The 19465-nt window shown below is 34.1% G+C and overlaps 1 protein-coding gene across 5 annotated transcripts in view; it reads right to left on the reverse strand.

The window, feature by feature from the left end:
- Positions 1 to 19465, reverse strand: part of LOC105249211 (S phase cyclin A-associated protein in the endoplasmic reticulum) — a 39130-nt gene that overhangs the window by 16214 nt on the left and 3451 nt on the right. For all 5 annotated transcript variants that reach the window (XM_025408944.1, XM_011254513.3, XM_020026923.2 and 2 more), the window contains exons 5-11: positions 18982 to 19462; positions 18568 to 18750; positions 18238 to 18489; positions 17713 to 18159; positions 17518 to 17627; positions 17314 to 17437; positions 9927 to 10090 (exon numbers count right to left, since the gene is read on the reverse strand). In XM_025408944.1, coding sequence (XP_025264729.1) covers positions 9927 to 10090; positions 17314 to 17437; positions 17518 to 17627; positions 17713 to 18159; positions 18238 to 18489; positions 18568 to 18750; positions 18982 to 19462 — 1761 coding nt within the window. The remainder of the gene's footprint in view (positions 1 to 9926; positions 10091 to 17313; positions 17438 to 17517; positions 17628 to 17712; positions 18160 to 18237; positions 18490 to 18567; positions 18751 to 18981; positions 19463 to 19465) is intronic.

Below are 19465 nucleotides of genomic sequence, written 5' to 3' on the forward strand. Positions count from 1 at the left end.
GCTAGAAGCTCGATGCACAATCTCAATTGCGCGCGAAAGTTAACAAAATTTTCCCTCGGTCATCACTTTGTCGTTCATTGTTTTATCTTATTTTTTTACTTGCAACTTTTCCTACAAAATTACGACTCGTATCCTATGATTATAAAACGATGACAAAGTGTCTTCCCTAAGGGACGTTAATTTATTTAATTTCTGTAATGTGTCGATATTGCAAGCATCGACACTGTTGAAAATTGGATTAAAAGACGCGCTTTTTAAAAATGATTACGAGGCCTGTGCGGAAGGCTTCGGAAATGAATCACTGACCGACACCCGGCTGTGCCAGCTGACTACTTTAAGTGCATCTGCTGTCTAATTTGATGGTGAATCGCCAAACGCGAACGTTTACTTTAAATTTATGACGCAACGCGATCCAAACAGTTAAATTTCAGGCGAATGTCCCGTCGAAAAACAGATTAAATATATAATAAATACCCAACATTGTCACAAATTGACATTAATGAAATTACGCAATACAGATAAAAAGTGCGAAACATGGCAAAATTATGTGATGAATCCCCCATTTTTTGTCATAGTCCAAGTCCAATTTTGAAATACGAAGATAAAACAGAATACGGAATGTAGTTATATTTGTTTTAGCAAGGTTCGAGAGAAACTGAATTTATGCATCATTTTTAAAATACATGCGTACAATTCCTTTCTAAAAAAAAAAAAGAAAGAGCTTGTTTAATAACTGCATTAGCTGATAAAATCTGCAGAAAAAGAAAGGAAATATTGTTCGCCTCGTATATTAATAGAAACACGCTGTAGAAAAAGCGTGCACTTTTTAACCTTCATTATTGTTTTAAAATCGCATAGCCATGTGCTTTCAAAATAAAACGGTGCGTACATTATACATTATGCAGTCGATCCGATAATTAATAGCAATTGGAAAATGAGAAGGACTTATAGCTTACACGCGTGTAACATTTACAAGATAAAATACAATGTCATCATAATTAATTCGACGGGCGTTCATTGCCGGTAATAATTTAACTCATTATTTATGCGCGCGAACGATACTACCTGCCATTCGCGGATTTAATATTTAGTCGGCTATTTGCATATCTAAATTTCAATATGAAAAGAAGTTAATTAAACAGGAACCCCGCGCGCACGAAACCTGCGTTTGTTAATTGAATGTATGTATTTTTGCGAAAGATGGTGGATTTCTCCTCGCGTTTTTTTTTTTCTTCGTGTTGAAGCAAAAAACTTTTACCGAAGATGAGTGTAATCTCCTGCTCTGTCTAAAGATTAAATCAAACTTGCCACAGAGCAGTTAAATTATATAATTTCGACTGATAGCCACGGAAGATCTAAGAATTATCGAGCGTTCCTTTTAACTGCAGCTTCTTTTGTTAAATTTGGAAAAGTTCTTTTCTTAAATCTTGGATTATCATTTAGGAGATTATCATTTATTGCGCCTTTCCAGTAAGCTTCAAATTAAAATTCTACAAGTAGAGACAAAGTTCACTTAAAGTTGAGTAAAATGTAAGGAAATTAATTTGCAAAGAATCGTTTTTTTTTTATTCCCCTCGCGATCGCTTGACTCAAATTTTTCCGTGTCTCGTGAGAAAAGAAACGTCTCTTTTCCTCTTTCTCATTTTAAACTCTCCGATACAATTTCCAAGTTTGTACGCGTAATTTTCCAACACCCTGTGCACTAACCGATTCACGATGTATCGATCAAATCCTGCAAGCAACACGTAGAAAAAAAGAAGGCAACAAAAGTACGAAGAATAGCAAACGACTGGGCGTGTGCGCGTAGGTCGCCAATAACTCGGCAGAGAGAGAAAGAGAGAAAGAGAGAGAGAGAGAGAGAGAGAGAGAGAGAGAGAGAGAGAGAGAGGACGGGAGGAAGAGAGAGAGAGAGAGGGAGAGCCAGAGGGATGAGTCGAGGTCTTTGGAAAGAGGGTTGAGAGGACGTGGGGATGCGTACCGGCCGAGGGTGAATTTGGACGAGGAGAAACAGAGAGGGAGCTCGGAGGTGGGAACGAGACGGGTGGGGAAGAGGAGGAGAACAGTCCATTAGCAGATTACGTACCCAGTCCGCCTCGCTCATTCACCCCCGCGATGTTTTTTCTTCTTCTCCCCCTTTCTTCCACGACCGCCGATGATCTTGCCGGCTACACATCGACCCCTCGCCCTCCCACCCCACCCCCTCCCCTCTCTCTCCCCCCCTTTCCCGCCCTCGCATTTTTAGACGCACTTCATACCCGCGTCGCTTTCGCCGATAAACGTGATAGGTGTGCGTACTCGCCGCTGGACTTTGTTTAAAATGGGAAGCGGTTTTTGTCATCAGTCGCGCGCGAAATCACGGATTAAAATTCTCCTCTTTACGCAACTTCACCCCAACACGAGAAAACACGGAAATACAGTCCGACTGCGGTCCAGAGAGCGTCTCTGCAAACACCACCCACTGTTCTTCGTATTTTACTCGAATAAATCTGCGGTGGATCCGCCGAATGTCAATTACAATTTCATCCGCGCGGACTTGTTTGTTCGAGATTGAAGGAGCGATTGACAACAAGTTACCGCACATCGTAAAATTGGACTCTTCTTCAATGATAGTAGATGAAGTCAAGTATTCCAAAAACCTACTTAGAAAAATTTATTACTTTAGAGAGATGCATTATATATATATATATATATATATATATATATATATATATATATATATCAGAGAAAGGAATATATATATATATATATATATATATATATATATATTCCTTTCTCTGATAAGCCGATGAAATCTTTAACACGTTTGTTTCCTCTTCTTCCTCTCTTTGAAGACTTTGGCCAGCAATTTCGTAAGTAACTATATATCGGAGCATCCTTATACGAGCTCAGTAAATAGAAGCTGTCTGCAGCAGTCAACGTTTACCGCTATTTTCTTCTCGCGATAGAGAGGCTCGAATCTATTTGCATGAAATCGATAAGGAGGTGAAGAAAGCAGATGAGGGTGGGGGGAGGGAGGGGGGAGGAGAAGGAAGAGAGATTCGAGAAAGAAATCCGAAAATGCCCAGTGGGAGATGTCGGCGGTGCGTTACTCGACAGCCTTTGGCGCGGTGGAAGAGGGAGCAAGGGGGGGGGGAGGTGGATGCTCTTTAGAACGGCGAAACTAAATTATCAGATCAAACAGCAGCGCCGTTATATTAATAAAATAGATTTTGCCCGCCGCTCTCTCTTCAAAGGGGAAGAGCCCGTCGTTTCGCGTCTAACCTCGTTTCGCGCAACTCCCGATTTAATCAGGTTGCACGACTAAAACGTAGCCTTTTCATTTCCGTAATAAACCCTACCTATACCTATATCCCCGTGCGAGTGCGAGACGAGCGAGACATAGGTAGACGGAAGAGAAGAAGCCGCTGGGAACCTTATTACGTTAAGTAAATGCGCGAGCCGCGCCGTTCGCCTCTAGCTGCGTATTAATTAATGCGTCAGTTTGATGTAACCGTTGCCCGACGATTACGTCGCAAATTAATTTTTGCGATAGTACGCGATCGCGCTTCTTTGGCACGGGAGCCATCCTTGAACAATTCGCTACGAATGATCCATTTTTTTTCACGTAGAATCCTCACAACGATTTTTAGTTTGACTTGAGAATTTTTTTTGCCTTTCGATAGAACTTTTGGAGCTTTTATGAATCGACCCTTCAACTAGAGCTAGAGATATTTCGAGACATCCTCTCTATGTGCAATTTATTGTTCTTATGTATCAATTTTTACGAGAAATTATTTAATATTTTTTACGTATGTGCGATAGAAGATTAGAAATTTCAATTTTTACGAGAGAAATTATTGAATATTTTTTACGTATGTGCGATAGAAGATTAGAAATTTCAATTTTTACGAGAGAAATTATTGAATATTTTTTACGTATGTGCGATAGAAGATTAGAAATTTCAATTTTTACGAGAGAAATTATTTAATATTTTTTACGTATGTGCGATAGAAGATTAGAAATTTTAATTTTTTTCACGTAGAATCCTAACAACGATTTTCAGTTTGACTTGACTGAGAATTTTTTTGCCTTTCGATGAAATTTTTGGAGCTTTTATGAATCGATCCTTCAGCTAGAGATATTTCGAGACATTCTCTCTATGTGCAATTTATTATTCTTATATATTAATTTTTATGAGAAATTATTGAATATTTTTTACGTATGTGCGATAGAAGATTAGAAATTTTAATTTTTTTCACGTAGAATCCTAACAACGATTTTCAGTTTGACTTGACTGAGAATTTTTTTGCCTTTCGATGAAATTTTTGGAGCTTTTATGAATCGACCCTTCAACTAGAGATATTTCGATCCATTCTCTCTATGTGTAACTTGTTATTCTTATGTATTAATTTTTACGAAAAATTATTGAATATTTTTTATGTATGTGCGATAAAAGATTAGAAATTTCAATTTTTTTCACGTAGAATCCTAACAACGATTTTTCAGTTTGACTTAACTGAGAACTTTTTTTTATGTATTAACCTTTATGAAAAATTATTTAATATTTTTTATGTAGTATATATACGTGCGATAGAAGATTAGAAATTTTCGGCAAAGTACAAGGATAGGAGGACATTTTGTTCAAGTTTTGGCCAAAATTTCATCGATATCTTATCTGTTGAATATATGCGATCTTGCAATAGAATTTTGACGTAAGTTTACAATTGTTTTTTTGGACTACCACTGCTTGGAGGATTACGTGATAGGCTTAAAAGCGCCAGTCTGAGAGGAAGGGCGTCATTTCTGTCCGCGCTCGCGCGATTAAGACGTAGTCCTTTAATTCATTATAACAATAGATGGAGAGCACGAGAGAAGCGGGAAGCCGCGGGCGCGCACCGAGGAAAATTTAGACTCGTGGACGTCGACAAGCTGATCGAAAGCCCCATTTAATCCCAGAGCCGCGAAGAGAAACAAAAAGCGAGATCGCATCGAGTTCCGCCTACATCCGTTTCAATTAACCAGAGCAAACTGTGATTTATCTCGGGGGCGCGAAGCAAGACACGAGTACTTTAAGGGGCATAACGATTTAAACTGACACATTTCTTCGGTCTCTCGTGTCACTCTTGTTCGCGCACTCATAATGTCAATCTTACTATTGAGCGATTCAAAATATCCAACTGTTGACACGTCAAAATCTTCACGGTAGAACATCCCGATTATCGATATACGATCGCCATATTTATTCCAAAAGTTAAAAGTTAATGCGAGACTTATTTAAAGTTGAAAAAATTATGAGGTGAAAGATCGAAGTTTAATTATCTCTCAATTTATCTCTCGTCTTCATTGAATCAATTAAATTTGATTAAAATTGGATATTGTTCGCGAATACTGGTAATAATCACAAAATTTATGTTACATTAATTATGAAAATGACAAATTATTAATTATTCGATCTCGTTTCATGTGGACTTTACACCAGGCAAGTCCTTCCTCTCTCTTCATCGTGATTAACGGTAAGAGTGTTTGTGGATTTGATTTTTCTACGGTACTCTCTCTCTAGCAATTACGTCTCGATGGTCGCCACTCAAGTCTCGATCGTCGACGTCTTTGAGAGTTTTCGATTACGGGAAAAGAGGCGGAGTCACATTGTTTTTGTGGTCACAATTTTAACCCTCATCTAGTTACTTTCAATAATAATTTTTCATATATAAATGTCCTAACATCAAATATATTTTTACAGGTTAAATATCAAAGAATATTTTATATAATTAAATATTAATCAAATATTTTATATAAATCAATATCACGCGATTACATACAATAAAATTCATTTTTATTCAGTCCTAATATAACGATAAGATTCTTCTTGCGAATTTTTAAGTAAAGTCAAAATAGATAAATTAAGTATTTTTTTTTTTCGGAGAGATTTCGAGAATGGAAAGCATCGTTCTTATAAAAATGCAAATAATTTAAATACATATTTTTGTATATTCAAGAGAATCAGTAGGACGCGATTCTCTCGACGAGCCACGAAGTTTACGATGAAAAGCTCATTTATCTTTGGCATTGTCGACATTAAAAAAAATAAGGGAAACGAGGGAAATGATTCCTGGGAGAGCTGCTGCTACCGGTGCCTCTCTACTCATTGTCAGAAAGATCGCGGAGAGATACTAACGGATAAAAGGTGATAAGCAAACATACGCACTTTTTATATACCTCCTTATCTTCATATCGCACATCTGTTGCTTTATGAAGTCATTCATACGCCATCAAAAAGTTTAAGGGATATCTGCTTTGTATATCACCTGATAAAATCTAATGATAATTATATTTTCATATATTACACGTACATTTTGGAATTCATTTTTATCAGTAAATCGAATATTTGGTCAGTCTTATGGATTGAACAAATGAGTGAAAAAAACATTTATCTGTGAGGATAATTTAAAATTAATTATCTAAAAAATTATCTCGAAAATTAATTATCTAAAATTCTTCAAGATTTCCCTTTATATTATTAATATTTAGTAGAAGCGTCTAAAGAAAAATTTAGATGATAATATGACTCTTAGCTCTTCACACGTACAAATGTATTCATATATTATGCGATTTACCGCATGTTATGCCATAACTGATTAAAATATCAATATTTATGATGTCATCGAATCATTATTTGATGGCATCATCTAGCATGTATGAATGACATCATGAAATGAGCGTCCCGCAAAGTGATTGTTGTCCGTTTCGCTTGTTGTAAAATTCTAAATCTGTCTCCAAGACCTCGCGATAATCGCGAATTACGAATGCATTACTGGAAAGAGAGAAAAAAAAAATGCCGTATCTTAGTGTGCGAAATAAAAATTGCGCATTATTTTCCGGGAAAGGAGTGATGGCGAATGCAGCACTTAACGATCCCGTCGAATAAGCATTACGATGTACAAAATGATCGATCGCCGTTACACATCTGCGCGCTTTAAAGATACGAGCGAAAAGCAACCTCGCCGCTGAGTAAAAATCGTGACTAGGCCTTTCTCGCGCACATCGGCAGGAAATTAATCATAATAATCCCGCTATCCGGTCGACAATAATTCTGATCGCACACCTTCGTCATTCATTATACATAGTCACGGTACGCGATCGGTGAAGGTGTGAAATGCGCAGATTCACCCGATTACAGCAAAGTATGTCGGAAGAAAATAACAATCTGGTGCAATCTTTTTAGGGCGACGTTGTCACCCACACAAAAGTTCAAATTGCTCGCCCGCGTAATTTCAGATGCATAAAAGAAAAACGTTCTTCCATTCGTAAAATCGAGATAATGATAACACGAATTTTATTATAAAGAATTCTATAATAACGTAAAAATATACTACATTCATCAAACATTTTTTTAAATGCACAAAAAAATTATTTTAATAAATAGAGCTTATTTTTTTGGGAATAAAAAATTTATCTCAACTTTTTTAATCGTATAATATAAATTTAATTAATAATAGGAGAATTTAATAATAATTCAATAATTCAATAGAATTCAACAATTTATTTTACTTAAAAAAAATAAAATTTTAACATTCTTAATTTATGTAAATAACATAAATGATAAAGATCTAAAAATTGCACGAATCAACAAATACTTAAAATTTGAAACTTAAAATTATTATAAATATTAATCATAATAATTTCCTTAATGTAGGCCAATATTTTTCTTTAAAAGAATAAAATTTTAAACATTCTTAATTTGTGTAAATAATATAAATAATAATAAGGCTCTAAAAATTGCACGAATTAATAAATACTTAAAATTTGAAGTTTAAAATTATTATAATTATTAATCATAATAATCATCTTAATGTAGACCAGTATTTTTCTTTAAAAAAAATAAAATAAAATTTTAAACATTCTTAAAATATGTAAATAATATAAATAATAAAGATCTAAAAATTGCCTGAATTAATAAATACTTAAAATTTGAAGCTTAAAATTATTATAATTATTAATCATAATTATCTTAATGTAAATTAATACTTTTCTTTAAATCACTTTTTAAATTTACTCCAATTTTACCACTCTAATTATATTATGTAATTGTTACTTTAATAATGTTCCTATGGAGAGATGAAACGTCTGCGACATGATTTTCCTCCCCGGAAGAGAGACACGTGTCGCAAAGTGGAGAAAAGGGACGAGCGCGCGAGAGGAGGAGAAAATCGAGTTCGACGTGCGCGCAAAGGGGTTAAGGCGACGTTTTGGGGGGTCTTCGCGGAGGAAGTTGACCCAGGTGCGAACCGTCAACCTCCGAACGCGAAGATCACGGATCCCGCGCGATGCAACGAAAACAGTTTGCGTCTTGTCACTCGGCCTGACTCGCGTATTAAGTTCACCACTGACGCGCGGTTATATTTTCAGACAGGGTGGTCCTCGCGTATGCACCTCAAAGCACCTCCTCGAATATTCCTTCGTTCAAAGGCGCCGTCCTGGAGACGATGGCGTGTTTGCGCAACAAATGACTCGACCAGATCAAAAGACGCGGATTTTCGACAAGAAGCGGGCGAGTGCACATAAATTGTACGAAAGCGAATGTCAGGCGCTAATAGCTTTGGCGACGCAAAGAAAGATCTATCGATGATCGATGAGAGAAAAGTTGCGAAAAAAGGCGAATAATTTCATATAAATTAAAAAATACTGTACACATGTAAATTAATTTTACGTATTTCTTTTTTCTATTTTAAGTAACGTGAATTTTGTCGCTTTCATGTTACTTCTTCTACATTATCGTTCCAATAATCCGCTTTTTATCACAAAGCACCATCTCAGCGGCTCTAGTCCTTTTATCGAGGAACTCCACAAAAAATAGAAAAAAATATGGGGAAAAGATACGTAAAGACACGTTACAGAAGTTACAATTTCATTGTAGATGATTGCCCGCAATTACGTAGAACGTTCGTATCGTCCAGGAAAAAGTGGAACGTTGCTAATTATGCTCCGATTACCCTAATCAGCGAAATAATGCTTCGGTCGCCTATAGAGATTAATTTTAATAACCCGCCATTTGTAACTAATAATCGAACTAATAGACACCCTACGATGCTACTCTAGCCTTATTCGGTGATACAAAAAGCATCGACATTGAGATCTTTTTAAATCGTGGAAAAGATGTGTAGCTAATAATAAAGTACGCTAGAGTATCCGTTAAAGTATCAAAGTTGTGTTTGTCTTTATAAATTTTATACAAGATATCACAGAATAAATTTATGGAATTGTTAACGATAATCGCATTTGGTTAGCTAGCTTTCCCCGAACATCGCTCTAAAACGATCAACTGTCAATTAAATATGTACATAATATTGTATTTGTTCTGCATCGATGTGTTTCTCGTCACAATACAATATTTTTAATTAAACATAATTTTAATTTAATATGCGCTTCATTTTTTGACACAAAATTAATTAAAATTAGCTTAGGTTTCGTTTGAAATTATTGTAATATTCAATTCTGATATTCGATAATGATGCTTTAAATTGTTATTATTTTATTATTTGACATAAGTCTACGCATCTTTAGAATTAATAGATTAATTTTTTATACCAACTTTTGACATGTATTGCGAAGAAAGGGATTTATTATACAGAATTGGCAAAAATTATATAAATACGAAAGACATTTCTTTTTTTTTTCTATAAAATTCTGACGCGAGAGACGGATTTTTGAAATCAGTATATAAGGAAAAACGAGTGAAATATATTGGAAACTATTTGGATCTTTACATAAGGCGAGATAAACGTAATTCTTTTACGACACTCAGTCGCCCGTTTCGAATATATATGTCAATAAAAATATTTTTATCATTTAAAAGAGGATTGGGTTCTCACGATGCGACGTCGATATTGAAGCTTCAGGATCGCGTAATACGAGACTGCGCTCATAAATTGAACGTTTGAAGGACTTACCCGGCAATATCTTGAACGCGAGTCTGCAAGACCGTTTTCTCAAAGAGCTCTTCGGGGATCAGGCTGCACAGCAACTGCGTCGCGCTGGCGGCTACCATTCCATTTCCGGTTGAATTGGCGGATACATCCTGGGTCTGAGCGTGGTCGTCAAGACTAGTCAGAGTCTGCAAGGGGAAGAAACATAATAGTTAAAGCAAAAAATGTAATAGATATTTTTACAAAGTACTCTCCCTTCCCTCTAAAATGTAGGAAAAAGCGTCGTATTTGCGAAAGGTGAATAATTGCAATTCTCTTTGAAATAAACACGTCAGAATTACTAATGTTTAGTTGAGAGAGATAGAGGAGAAGAATATATTTGCGATCGAAGAAATGCGACTGGATTTTTTGTCCATTTAATAGCGTGAAAAAATTACGGCGGCTAAGAATAAAGCGAGATATTTGAGAAATGAAATCCATTAGATTTTAGTGTACAATTACACGTTGCAATTAAAAATGACAATAGATATATCGAAATGCAAGAAAAGAAGAGGAGAAACATTGTTTTTTCCGATGAAATAAAATCTTCCCCTTCTCGATGTAATAGATACGAGAGGGATAGACAAAGAGAGTCAAAGCTAGTCATTGATATTAAAATCATTAAATCGAAAATGCATGCGTGTACTTCGCAAAAAAACACTTGTTGAGAAATTAAAAAGTCTTCAAGAGAGAATTAAAAAAATAAAAAATTAATTTAATTTTTCACCTTTTTTTTTGGATAATTGAAGAAATTTCAGATATGTTTTCGCTTTTATAAGAGACGTATCGCTCGCTGATTACTTAACGTCCGATTCTGGTCGGTCAACTAAACGCTAGATACACATACATATGCCAGATTCTTGATCCGTTGAGTCATTGTTACAGACCCGTTAGGCTGCGAGTGGACAACACATGCATACATAGGCGCATTTAGAACGCTAAATTAGTGATAACGAGTCACAAAGTGTCTCGATAAGAATCCTGGAGACAGGAATATGGGTCCTAAACGGTTTAGCCTCGACTTCGATAAGTCGTTCGAGGAATCCTATCGAAAAGTCGTACATATATTACACGTTTGTTTATTTTTATTTGGCTTCTGGCCGCCATGATCTACTCGCTTGGATCGAAAATTAGCTTAAATTTTAATGAACGAACGCGAAAATTCTGCGACATTCTGCAATCATTGATTTCTGAATTCGAATCCGATGTCGTAAAAATTTTAACAATCAGCGTATTTTTTGTATATTATATAATATCTGAAAATATTAATATTACGTTATAAAATTTATTCTCTCTTAGAAGGAATATCTTTTTTTCCTTTAATTTTTTTAAATTTATTTTTTATTTATTTATTATATATATATATATATATATATATATATATATATATATTTGTTTTCATTTATTTTAGGAAATAACAAGCTTAAGTCACTTGAAACGTACATCTATTTTGTAAAAACTATTGTTAGTTTTTGAAGAGATATCATGGAGCATTCACTGAGCATTCCAGGGCGCATAATCTTTTAAGAACTATTGTTGCGCCGGACGAACATCTTGGATAGAAGAGATAATGTTACGAACCGGCCTGCTTATAAGAGAGGTAGCGAAATAATCTCCAACGAAACATTAAAAAGTGGTTTGACCACTATCTTGACAAATTCAATCCCATCCGTATCGAGGAGAAAAAAAAGGACCGCCACGACATTCTCTCTGATACGGAACGAACGAAAACAAGACGCCAACAAGACGTTGAAATTTCGAGGAACGCATATATCGAGTACATGGGATCGTAAACAGGAGATGCTTTTATGTTAATCCAGTTTTTTCCAAACACTAAAGAGTCGACGAGACGATCTTAGAGAATTCGAGAAACCTACGGGACATCGATAATTTTTGTTTAATTCGGACTCTACGACTTTATGATTAATTTATAAAGTACATGCAGCTTGTAAATTTTATCCGAAATTTTGCGGGATTGATAAAAAGCAAAATTCAATTAAAAGCATATTTATTTCATCGACAATAAATGATAAAATAAAATTATTTTATATATTCTCTATTTAAAATACAATTATATTCATATTATGTTTATAATGTAAATTTTTCCGACGAAAATATTTAAGCTCTAAATGTTTTAAAAATATGTACAATTTAAAAAATAAAGAATGACAGAAAGGTTGTACCATGCATGTGCATTTTTTACGCGTATGTATTTATATTAAACAAAAGACATAATAATATTATATGTCTTTTATTATGAATCGTTACATCTCCTTTATTTTTCGATCTATATGTTGCTCGGACTTTAATTCATTTGACAACTCCCTTTTTTTTTATGGTCAGCAAATACAATTTGTAATCATTGAAACCGTTCTTCTTTGCCTATCAACTGGAATGCAGTCACGCATATGAATCACGTGTATAAATCCTCGAGCTAGAGAGGGATGTGGCCTTAGGATTTATTCTTCGAATGATTTCTAGCAATTTACGTGGAATTGTAAATTTATTTGGTCGACGGACCAGCGATTGGGAAACATTCGCGGGAAGGGGGGGGGAGGGGAAAATCTACAAACCCCCTTCGAGTAATTCGTCTCTTTGTCTCTAATGGTCCAAACTATACAAATTTCTCCGATCAGCCAGATAGAGGGTGGATTAAAATAGTCCGTCTCGATTTTCTTAAATTTTTTAATTCGATTAAAACCGCATTTTTTTCGTCCATCACGAATCATTACGAAAGAAATAAAATAGCCCTGCGAAATATCATTGAAATAACAGACGTTATGGATCTTTTCTATCTTTTAATTGAATGCACGCCTGATTACTTTCGTCGAACTCGGTCTCATCGATTGTATTTAAGGGGTATTAAAACGCTCGTATATCGAGAGAGACACGGCAGTTATAAAGATAAAAACGAGAATTTTGCGCATCTAATCCCGGTTATCTGAATTTTTTATTTTGACGAAAATCTTTATCTCCGCGGCTCTTTTTACGACGCGACATCTTTTTCTGGTCCATTTAGTAACGAGGTGATTCCCTTGTTTTCATTTTCTCGAGGATCCCCATATCACATATGGAGGCAAACCTGACCAATAATAATACCAGACGCTTTAACGATAAACGGAGCTATGTGAGCATATACGAACAGCAATAAAGGCAAAATGCCTATATAAAACAAGTGAATTCGCGTCCAATGTCCGCTTAAACTGTACGAAATTTGGTAGTTACTATAAGACGAACGTGTAATGCATACAGAAACATATGTCTCTTGACTATATTATTGTATTAGTTTGAATGAAATAAAAACGAATAATGAAAGAATAATGATTCCTCCGAAATCGAGGTACAAATATCACAGAAACTTGTTTTCCTAATTGTTTTCATATACAAATAAAATATCAATATTAAATATCGTGTTATGCGATTAAAAAATAAATTGAAGTTAAAAGATGCATCTTCGTTCTCGATTTTTCCTAGACATATATAAGTATAAATAGTCTGAAAAAAATATATATATTTCTTTTTCCTATTTTTTTTTCAATCTATTGTAAACAAATTTTTTTCTATCAAAACGTATAGGATTCAAGTATTTCATCTATCGTAGAAAAAGGTAACAAAATCAATAAAGAGTTATAAGAATTTAGAATTGATAAATAGAATAGTTTTTAATATCGTATGAAATTTTTATTTAGATGATATTAAAAAGTATCTTATTTTTAGCTAAATTTTTATAATTCCACAAGTCTTTTCAATCGATATATCAATTATTGTACAATTAAACGCTGCTTTTCACTAGAGTTGCTAACTTGTTTCGCTTAATTGATTTACTTATCAGAAGCTCATGGTTTGCGCATTTACACCAAATCAATTTCGAGAGCTTTTGAAGTTCGACAAAAGCAAAATATCTATTTCTGAATAATATTATATTATTTTATGCGTATCACAAATTTACAAATATGCTTTATTATTATTTCCAATTTTTTTATCAGAATTCTTGCCTATAATTTTCCACGGATATGTCGTATTTTAATTTTTCAAATCTCAACTTTTTGCCTTGAAGAGAAAGGTGATTTGCTCACGAAAAAATTTGAGGCGATGTTATCAAAACCGTGAAAAAATTTGACGAAAAACTGCAGTCTCTAATAAATATCGTTGATATTTTACGTTTTAAGTTTTCGATTAGAGCGCGCAAAAATAAAATGTCGGGAGTTCTCTTCTATGTAAAATCTCGCTCGCGTTCGCCACCGCGATCGTATCGAAGGAAGACGAAGGGCGGTAGCTCGGGAAAATTGCAGCGCGCATTTCGGATTCTGAAACGTGCGAAGAGGTCGTTGAAAAAGCGCCGATAGGAGGAGAGGAGAGGAGAGAAGAGGAGAGGAGACGAGACAAAAGATTAGGCCGGGTCCTCGAAACCGGGGCTTGATGGAAGTGGAAACAGGAGTACCCCATGCGTATATTCTCTCTCTCTTTCTCTCTCTTTCATTTTCTCTTTTTCTCTTCGGACGGACTTTCCTTTCACCGTATAACTCTGCTCCATCCGCGCGCGTGACGTTCGTGCGTGCACGCGTATCTGTATGTGGGTGACGTCACTAAAAGCTCTCTCGCCGCTAATGCATTTGCGGAGAGGGATCCTTGGAAGGGGGGGAGCAGGAAGGAGGTGGCGCCAGTGCCGTATCTATGGAGCGTGAAGAATCGATGGCGAAATCACGCCGATGAATTGGTACATCGAAAAAGATACGCTGCTAGACGTATGATGCGTTTAAAAGCGTGAATCTCGTTTCATTTCGACGATTTCGAGGAGACGTGCGTGAAATATCGGACGTAAAAAGTCCCTTTGTATATTAATAAGTTCTATTACCTTGTACATTATAGGATAAAGATATCGTATGCACTTGTTCATTGAGCATTTACTTGTATATGAATATATTCATATTGTTATATATCATTTTGTTATATATTTTGTTACATATGTACAACAAAATTATTTGTTCAAAATGCATAACCAGGAATGTAAAAATTCAGTCCCATTAATCATATTTGCTGTTTTTTTAATTGCACAAAGCATTCGTTATTTGTTCGATACCATAAAATGACAACGCGTATAAATCGAATTAAATCGAATCTTTTATTTCGCTAACCGCGCACCAAAAAGGTCATTTGATGAAATATTTGTAACTAATTGAACCGCGAATCCAATAAAAATAATAAATAAAATAAACAGAAAATATCGAAAAGAGCAACGTATATTTCTTTTTAATTTAAAAATTATTCCGAAAGTAAAATTCTCTTAAATTGTGATGAAAAATGTCAATATTCAAAAAATAATATCACAAATGTTAGACATCCCCTTCGTGTATATACATATATTATTAAAAAATAAATATTATCTAATCTGTCAATTAATTTATTGAAACAATGCAAACAATATTATTGCAATTGTTTGTAACACCCAATAAAAGTATGTTCATCACTAATATAGATATAAACACTAATATATTGTTTGAATATTATTATTGCAGAAGGATTCACATTTATATCTTTCCCTTTATTTTGAGCCTTCGACTCCGAAATTAGTATATCTCGTTCTTTATTTACTCCGCGCGTCTTTTACATGGATAAGCGATGCGTATCTACCACACGACTCTCGAAACTGGTCTAAAGACAACCGCGATGTAAAATCGTGAATCCCGAAGAGTCTTAATCCTTATTTTGACAAGTTGGACAGAATAGACAGGATGACAGGGGCACGTCGTCTTTACCAACGTCGTTTCTCTGTCACAATGTCAAAACGAGATAAAAAGGAGAAAAAGACAAAATAAGCTATAATCTACATGCCTATCTATCACATTAATTCACTTTAGACGACGATACGTTTATGCGCATTCGATAAATGTCATTGTATAGCTTGCCTCAGCCCCGAAACTTTAACAGAGATTTTTTTATCTCATTGTCAATATGAAAGCAGCTTTCAAGAATTAAAGCGCTTTACGTAAAAGTGGTGTCATTTTTCTAAATATTCGTTTAGTTATCCGGATTAGATAAAAAAAATATCGAGTTATGTTTTTAGAATAATAGAATATTTATTTTTTAAATTAGAAGTAAAAAAATGGAGATCTTGAAAAACAAAAACTCGAGGAGAATCTTTTTTTCACACAAAATAGTTTTCAGTAACGTGAAAAATAATTATGATAAAAAATCCACTGTTATCATCTGATTGCAAACTATAATAATAATAATAATAATTTCGAATAATTTTACATCTCAAGATTTAAGGTTACTGTAACAATTTTATTAAAATTTCCTTGGGAAATTAAACATAAGATAAAGATTGTTATATCTACTTGTTTATACTTTTAAGTTTAATTTGAGAGTAATTTGAGAGATTTATAATTCCTAGATTTATAATCAAAGTTTCATCAATGCTTTGATATTAATGAGAAATGAAAGATGAGAATCGCGATAATAATATTTAGACTTAACCATACAATACAGAATTGCGATCAAAATCTCGTGTGTGAATAATGTAATTTAATTATAAAAATCAATCTTTTTTCGCTTGAATTTTCTTGAAAAATTACCTGAATATCAATTCTGCCAGGATCTTTTTCAAAGATTATTTCGAGTAAAACACCTTGAGAGATATCGCACTATTGTATCGAACTGAAATACTATATTTCTATTTGAAAATAATTGGTTCATTTCAGATGGCAGCACGTATTGGATAAAAGTTGATTCAAATTTTATATATCGAATTGTATGTATATTATATATATGTATAATCGAATGAATTAATGAATATATTTATAAATAACGAATATATAAATTAATTAATAAATATATTTATAAATAATATTATATGTATATAATTGCGTGTACGTGTGTATATCCAAATTGCGTTTTATAATAAAAATTCTAATGACAAAAATTTTTATATTGAAAAATATTCTGAAAAGAATTCTTATTAATTACTTTAATTTGGAAACAGAAATGAAAAAAATGATAACACAGAAAAGAATTCAATTTAAGAATTTTCAACAATTTGTGCAATATATAAAGAATAAATCCAAATAGATGTGATATACAAAACGATATCGTGTAATAAATTAATTTCAATTTTTTAAATTAATATTATCGCCTCTATTTATTCTTTTCTATCATAATACACATTTTTTCAAACAAATCACAAGTTGAAAAATTAAATATGTGTTTATAGAAACATAATTTACCTGTTACCTATATGTTATTGGATAAAAAAATAATCGCCACACTAATCTTGAAATTTTTTATGTAAATTCATATTATAATTTATATTTATCTACCAATGCGATCGCATGGGAGAATTAACGCTATCAGAGATAAATAAATGTAAACTTACCTCTAAACGTTGTAAAAGTAGATCCAATATAACGAGGATTTTGTTGCTTAATAGAATCATTTCCGTGTTCTCGACGTTTTCGCTGATGCTCGCTTTGTAAACTCGACATAGTGATATAAGTGCTCTAAAATTTTAAATATAAGTAGAAAATATCTTGTAGCATTAATCGAAAATATTTGATTACATTTAGTACTTATTACTTACTTATTTGGTAAATTATATAATGTATTTTGTGTATTTAAGCCTAGGGTCAATAAGTTTGTTAAGGTGTCAAATCCATTCAAGCATCTGAAAGCATCCTGATCAGATGGACACTGAAACAGAATACAATAATAAGATAAATAAAATATAATGATGTAGAATAATTTCAAAAGCCATTGTTCTTCTCTATAAACTTACAGCTTTAGAGAAAGCTCGAACAATTTCACCCAAGCAGCGCTCCAAGGCAGCAAGTGCTGTAATCGACCATGCAGATTTGGAATGATTATTATATAATCTATCCAACTCTTTTAAATTGCGCCGAAATTTGACTTTATTGGCCGATTCGACAGATAAATTCTGATTACTTTCATTTTTGCATTTATCCTCCCATTCTTGTTCACGTAAGCTCATGCGTTGCTTTATCTTTCTACATCGGCGCTTTAGCGCTTTCTGCTTCTCTCTCGCAGCCCTGTTACTGTTTGCGTTGTTATTAATGAACACCATAGCCGGAACATCCCGTATTTGTGCAATATTAAAACGTTGAAGTTCGTCTCGCGATGGTTCACGATTATCGTGCGCATTTCGTACTGCTTCGAGATGCGTCTTTCCTTTCAAATGGCTCAGAAGATGTACTTCGTTAGGTATCTGATATAAAATATATACAAATGTAACATCTTGTTAAAGGGAAAAAAAGATACATTATATAAAATTAAATCAACTTACAATCGTGCCACATAAGGAGCACTGTTTCTGAGAGGGATAGGATTTAAGAGTAGGTGGTACTTCTTCCGATCTTAAGATTGAAGATTCAACGGCACGTTGCCGAATATGTTCAATATTCTCCACGTGACGTCTAGCGGATTCTTGCTGTTTCTGCGCTATTTTTTTCTGCAACTCTTCCTGATTAGCCAGTTGAGCCGCGTGAAGTGCCGATAAGCGTTCTTCACGATCTCGTGCCTTTTCCCTCGCTAATTCCTATAATTAAAATCAAGATAAGAGATTCAAGAGTTAGATGAAAAAAATTGTGCACAAGCATAATGACAATTGATTTACCTGTCGTTCTTTTTCTCTTTCAAGTTGCATTTTACCAACTCTTTCCTCGCGTTCTCGTCGCGCTTGTTTCATTTTTTGAATTCTTAGCTGCCGTTCCGCTTCCAAAGCTCTTCGACGTTCTTCAGCTGCGGCTTCTTTAGCAGCTTTTTCCTCCTGTCGACGTTGACGTTCTTCTTGAATCCCCTATATAACACAAATCAATTATTAAAAAGCTGCTATTATATTAATATAATATGTATATTCTCAAGATCAATGCAATATGTATTAATATTATATATATTTGTATTATATACAACATGTCATATATATATATATATATATATATATATATATATATATATATATATATGCAGAGAAAATCCCCAAAAAGTTATTGAAACTGTATGTTATCTCTTTTTGCTCGAAAATATATACCTGTAATCTTTCTTCCTGTTCTTGACACAAAGCCATAAAATCATGCCTCTTATTTTGCGCCTCAAGTTCATTGATAAAAGCTATTTCTTTCAATTTCGAATCCTCATCATGTGCCTTTCTCACTATTTCTAACAAATGTTGCGTTCTATTTTCCTCCGCCTTTTTAAGTCTCATTTCCATCCTGATCCGTTTGTTTTCTATCAATTGATTTTTTGCGCTTTTGACGTCTTCCACTTTGTTCAATAACTCTCGCAATCGTTGCGATTTTTCCATTAGTAGCTTTTGACGTTTGTGTTGCGCGCAATCTTGCTTCGCTTGATATCTTCTTAACGTTTCGGGGAGCGATCTTTTCCGTGACGGAGACGAAAGTTTCTGATGCAGTTCTAAAGCACGCCCCGGATGGCGAGCTACTAATGCACGCAACTGTGCAAGAGTATCAATTCGTTCCGACCAAGACATTCCTTCCAACATATTTTCGTACCTG

This window comes from Camponotus floridanus, unplaced genomic scaffold (assembly GCF_003227725.1).
Source record: "Camponotus floridanus strain SB8 unplaced genomic scaffold, Cflo_v7.5 scaffold24, whole genome shotgun sequence".
Classification (NCBI taxonomy): Eukaryota; Metazoa; Arthropoda; class Insecta; order Hymenoptera; family Formicidae; genus Camponotus; species Camponotus floridanus.